Source organism: Pundamilia nyererei, unplaced genomic scaffold (genome assembly GCF_000239375.1).
Source record: "Pundamilia nyererei isolate P.nyererei 1_Seehausen unplaced genomic scaffold, PunNye1.0 scaffold00034, whole genome shotgun sequence".
Taxonomy (NCBI): Eukaryota; Metazoa; Chordata; class Actinopteri; order Cichliformes; family Cichlidae; genus Pundamilia; species Pundamilia nyererei.
The window spans coordinates 2,311,967-2,317,392 of NW_005187435.1; the positions used below are offsets into that span (position 1 = coordinate 2,311,967).

The 5,426-nt window shown below is 40.5% G+C and overlaps 1 protein-coding gene across 12 annotated transcripts in view; it reads right to left on the minus strand.

The window, feature by feature from the left end:
* The window catches only part of rap1gapb (RAP1 GTPase activating protein b), a 104,878-nt gene that overhangs the window by 18,684 nt on the left and 80,768 nt on the right, over nt 1–5,426 (minus strand). For 7 of the 12 annotated variants that reach the window (XM_013910001.1, XM_005729731.2, XM_005729734.2 and 4 more), the window contains 2 exons: nt 1,477–1,512; nt 120–167 (listed from right to left, as the gene is read on the minus strand). In XM_013910001.1, the coding sequence (XP_013765455.1) occupies nt 120–167; nt 1,477–1,494 (66 nt within the window). In that variant the 5' untranslated portion in view covers nt 1,495–1,512. Of the gene's footprint in view, nt 1–119; nt 168–1,476; nt 1,513–3,137; nt 3,474–5,426 lie in introns of those variants that run through there. The other 5 variants (XM_013909998.1, XM_013909997.1, XM_013909995.1 and 2 more) reach the window with 2 other exon arrangements.

A 5,426-nucleotide genomic window follows, 5' to 3' on the forward strand; every position in this document is an offset into this window, starting at 1 on the left:
ACCCAGTGAGCACCCTAAAGCCTGTCTGACAGCCGATAAGGAAAAGGTTTCTAACTTTGCCATTACAGATGCTTTACCAGACTGCAGTCTACGAGGAGATGTGAGGATTTACGACTCACTTTGAGGGGAGGAGGGAGGGGACATCTTTGCTCATCCATTCTGTAACCCTGTTAAGATGAGAAGGAAAAAATAGACAGGATACTGATGGCACAGGTAGGATATCTAAGCAGCTGTTGACACATATACAAAGAAATACAGATTCAGGACAATGCTGGCTGTCAGTACCTTATGCAGCAGCGTAATGCAAGGTAATTTTACAATACCTTCAACAGTTCATTGTGACAGAAAATAATCTAGATCACCAGAGAAAGGTGATTGAAATTACCAGAGAAAGAGGAAGTAAAGAGGACCAAGGAATTAGAAACTATAGTAGACAGAAAAAGCAGCAAGAACAGAAAGAGTGCGTCCATCAAGCTATACAAATGATTTCACTATCCACAAGTCTACTCAAGGGCCATAATAGGGTTATAAATAATCTCTCTCTTCTTATTCTTTCATTGACTAACGCTGACAGTTCCTAAAACACAGAAATATTTCCTGATCTGCATATCCAGGCAATTTTTTGTCTAAAGAAGACAAATCAAAGGGAAAGTGCACATGTGTTCACCAAATCTATTCTCTGAAAGCTGTTCATGTTTTCACTTCCATCATCCACTTGACCCTTCTGTGGACAGTACAAAAGACTATATAAGTAATATGGATCTCACCTCATGCTTTTTATGCCTGCGAGTCTTTCAGCACTACAGCTTCATGGATAAACCAGTCGCATAGCCTTTATAGCACTTTTGTAAAGCTAAATAATGATTTTGTGACTCTTGGGAATAAGATATTATCACAGTAGACCATTTAGATTAAAATAGTTTCCTGTGTTGACATACTTTGATCCCTAAAAAAAAAAACATCACGTAAGATGAAATACCCTTTCTCATTTTATAGGCTACCTATTCAATGCTAAATAATGTGGTTGATGCCTACATAATTAGACTCTTTTTGAACAACCCGTTTTAATGGTTTTGCTTTCTTTCCACTGGCTTACTCAGTATCTGGAGTACTTGCTTATAATTTGTGCTACACTGAAGCACTAGCTCATTGGCTATAATAAAAACTAGATTTCTACAAGTCAAGTTACTTGATGACACAGATGTGAAGGGAAAACACAAAGGATCTGTTCAGCACATTCAGAAGAATAAGGTTTCTTGCTGCAAGAAGACACATTAATAGTAAATACATGGACACACAGTGTTCCTGTATAGTGGAGTTACAGTGCTGAATACAAAAATAGCAGGAAAAACAGGAAAAAAAGTGGAGTCTCAAAATAGAAGTAAATAGAGATTTTATGTCCAAAGTGAAAATTCTGAGTCTGTGAGGGAGAACGGGTTTAAGCAGAAAGCTGAGCCAGGAGAACATTTACAGTACCTGCAACCTCTCGATCATGGCAAACAGGTCCGAGGTCTGGAGGAAAGAAATCCAAAGTTTTAAAAAGGGTATATTTGTGGTGATATGCTTTCCTTCTCGGTGTTTACTTTGATTTCATCTCTGCTGAGTGAAAAAGCTTCCTGTGCACTCTCAAGGCAAAAAATTTCCTGTTGGAATCCCTGGCACTATTTAACGCCTCATTTTAGTACACCCTAACGCATCCCACTTGACACCAATATCACTGAGGCTCCCTTCAGTGCCTGGAGAATCCCTCGCTCCTCCACGCTTCAAGACAAACACACTGTAAACAAGTAACTCTTAGGGGGAAATGAGCATCAAAGCTCCATGGTGCTTCTCTCTGTTGCTAAAGCCAACAGCTCATCTGACTCTGCGCAATTAGCTGGAAGACACTCAGGTTTTGGTGTATGAAGCACACAGTCACATCACATGTGTGAATGAGACGCACTTCACACTACAACCTATCAGGCAACAGGAAGAGTCCAAAACATGACATTAATTATCATACATGATCTGGCAACTCTGTTTGATATCAGCCATGGTGTAATCATGATGCTTGGTAATGAGCACGTGTCCACTTAGGGAATTGATACTAATATTGCTAATTAGACACACAGATTTCAATGCCACTACTGGCTTTTCATTACACCCTAAATAATATATTTTTGCTCAATTAGGAGAATCACTTGTTGAGGTTAAGCAAAAGAAAATGGCCTTAGGCATGCACCCTCATCTGCAGCGGCCACATTAAGGATTTTAAGCAGCTCCAACCTGAGCTGAAGGAGGAGAGAACTGCAGCAGCCCTGACAGCAGTGCCTGTTGTGGGGCGAGCCCTCTGTTCACCATGTAACACAAGTGGACTGAAGTGCCAAGCTGATGTTTCCACATGACAGATTAAATTTACTGAGGAGCACTGCAGGGGCTTGCTAAACACACACACACACAAACACTAACACACACACAACAACAGGATAGAATACACATGTATGCATACAAACATTTCACACATGCATGTGCTAAAATATACTTGCAAACTCATACATATATACGCCTCCACCCATGAAAGCATGCTTCACAAATGCGCACACACATCTGATCCTGACCTAGTAAAGCCAAAGGTGCAGCCCCAGTCTATTGTTCTATGTGAAAATAAACAGTGCCATATGATATTCAAGGAGATACTGCTCTCTTGACTGCAAAACAAACATCAACAAACACTGTCCTAGGCTGAACAGATTATCAGTGAACCACACAGACTCCACAGCAGCCACGTCAGTGCCGAATTCTTTTTTTTTTTTTTGAGAGAGAGAAAAAGAAGCGGTGCACTCCCAAATTGTGGAGGCACTCTATGAGCACAGCAGCACACAAACCCTAACAATGCAAGGAAAACCATCGTATTATGAGACATACAAAATATTTACATAATGAAACCAGGTTACCAAGGTATGTGCTATTAACAGTTCCTTCCTAAAACAAAAAGATTAGTGAAGTGTTATCTGTCTGTGCAATTAACACAATTTCATTACTTCCTTTTCTACAACACCACACATACTATATTTATATTTGTGTTCCCGAGCAAACTTAAGAGTCAAGCAAGATAACAGAAATAACACACTCAGTTCCAGCAAATGAAAAATACTCACATCACTTAAGCATCGTCTCTTGAAAAAAGGCTTATTGGGGGGACTACTGAGCAGTCTATCCAATAAGACATTCTCAGCCATGCTGAGCTCCGTCATTATTCCACAAGTACAGATGCAGTCAAGCTGACAAGAGCGAGGGTGTTGATGTCACTGTCAGCCCCAAGGAGAAAGGCGAGCCTGACAATGACACTTTACATTCACTGTCGCTCAGGCAGTGGATTTGTGGGGAAAAAAAAAAAACTTATAGCTGTCCATCAAAACCCATATCTGTGTGTGAGGTAAAAGCAGCATGTGCTGTAATGTGAGGATATTATTGCCCTTCCTTCCCCTTTTCACCCCCCACACCCAACCCTCCACACCCCCACGGCAAATAGAGCTATGGTAAAGGAAGTAGGACGAAGGGAGGAACAATGTTGCTCCCCTCCCTTTGTACTCTGTGAAACCGTCTTCTCTTTTTCGTGCACACACACTTGCATGTGGACTTAAAACTGCATAGTTCTCTTTTTGCTGTATCACAATATGAGAACATTCTCTTCCTCTTTTCATTCATCTCAAATTTCTCAAGTCATGAGTCTCATCATCTCTTTCCCGTTATATAACTAAAGACCAACCTTACAGCTCGAGTTTCCCTGTGGTTTGCACTTTGAGAATCACTTCATTAAAAGACAAAGTAGCCCAAAATAAATGAAAGAGAAAATCAAGAAAAAAGACGATGAACAGAAAGAAAACAACAACGTGAAAGCTCAAAGCTTGCCTCCACTGGGGTAAATAAGTGAAGCTAAAATCTGCTCAGCGAACCTCAGCAATTCTAAAAATCATTTGTGCATAGTTAAAGATGGGTATGACACAAGAGTGCAAGAGAAAGTAGAAGAGAGAGAAAGAGATAAAAAGACCAGGGAGGCACTCTGGGATGAAAGGGAAGCTGTTCCTTACAAGCAGAACTTTTTCTTGGCTCGTCTCTTGATCAGGCCCTCCTCCGGTATCAGATATCTGCACTGACCCACTTCAAAAACAGAGGGAAGCTTTCAAAAGGATACATTTTAGCAATATACAGTATAAAAAGCACTTATATTTTACAATCAAGGATGAACATAGCCACTGGTCTTCACTGATTTCCTTTGAGGAAAACTAAAGAGTATAGGGTGACAGGATGACATGGTTTGAACATCTCGTATACAGAGGTATACATTCAGTAGAGTGACACTGCACCATGCAATTTAAACACTATCCCGAGGGTGCATTTTATTACTTTTTAAAAAATTTATTAGCTAATCTGTTTATTCAGAAACTGGCTTTAGCACTAGTTCACTTACAAAGTTACACACTTGCCCAAATGTCATGTAACAGTGGTAGATGACAGCAACGAAGTTGTGGGCAGAGAGTAGTGAACGCTATTCAGATTCACAATTAGTGTTAACATTGTTTCAGTTACAAAGCATACTGACTGTAAAGTCATGCTGGCGTGTGCAACATTTTAGCTTAAGTCGGTGGGAAATTCAACAAGCTGTTGCACAATCTTGATTTTAATAAGTGCAGTATTTGGTGTGATTTTAAGGAACAGTGTTTACTAAAAAAAAATGCTGTTGGTTGCACTTCCACTCTTCAGGACCTTCAGTCTTTTAAGCTGCTCTTTTGTCTCTGCCCTTAGAGACGGTTTGGAGCTGCTGCAGTGAATGTACTGTTAGCATGAGCTACACATCTCTTTTTCTTTGAGTGGATTATAGCCAATTGCTGGGCCTCAGATAGAGTGTGCGAGTGAAAGAGGCTGAATAATCAACAAATTCATTGATTGACTGATTTGATTGAATGGCTGTGTACATTTAAGTATAGTATGTCCATGAAAACATGTACGGACTATTTACATCAATGACCCATACAATCCAGACTTTTACCCCGCTCTGATTCAAATGCTTACTTCTCATTCTAACTATTCAAAACTAGCGCCTTTTGGATTTTGACAAACAAACTGCCAACACATGAGTCCAAACCAATATTCCCACACCTCTTCACACTCTTTTCATTTATACTCTGTGGGTTAGCTGCTTTCTCAAAGGCAAATCCTTGAGTAAAACAGAAAACTAAACTTCAAGAGAGTCGACCAATGGGCAGAGAAGCCTAGTATTTCAGCCAGAGAAAATCCATTGTGGTCCATTCATCAGGTCTGGCGCAAACGAGCCTGACCTTGCTGTGGCCACATTGGCCTCAGGGACACAAATGGAGTTCACACAGATGGCCCATTCCACTCCATCAACGCCTCAGATGAGTTGGTTGATTGCCACAGAGGTTAAG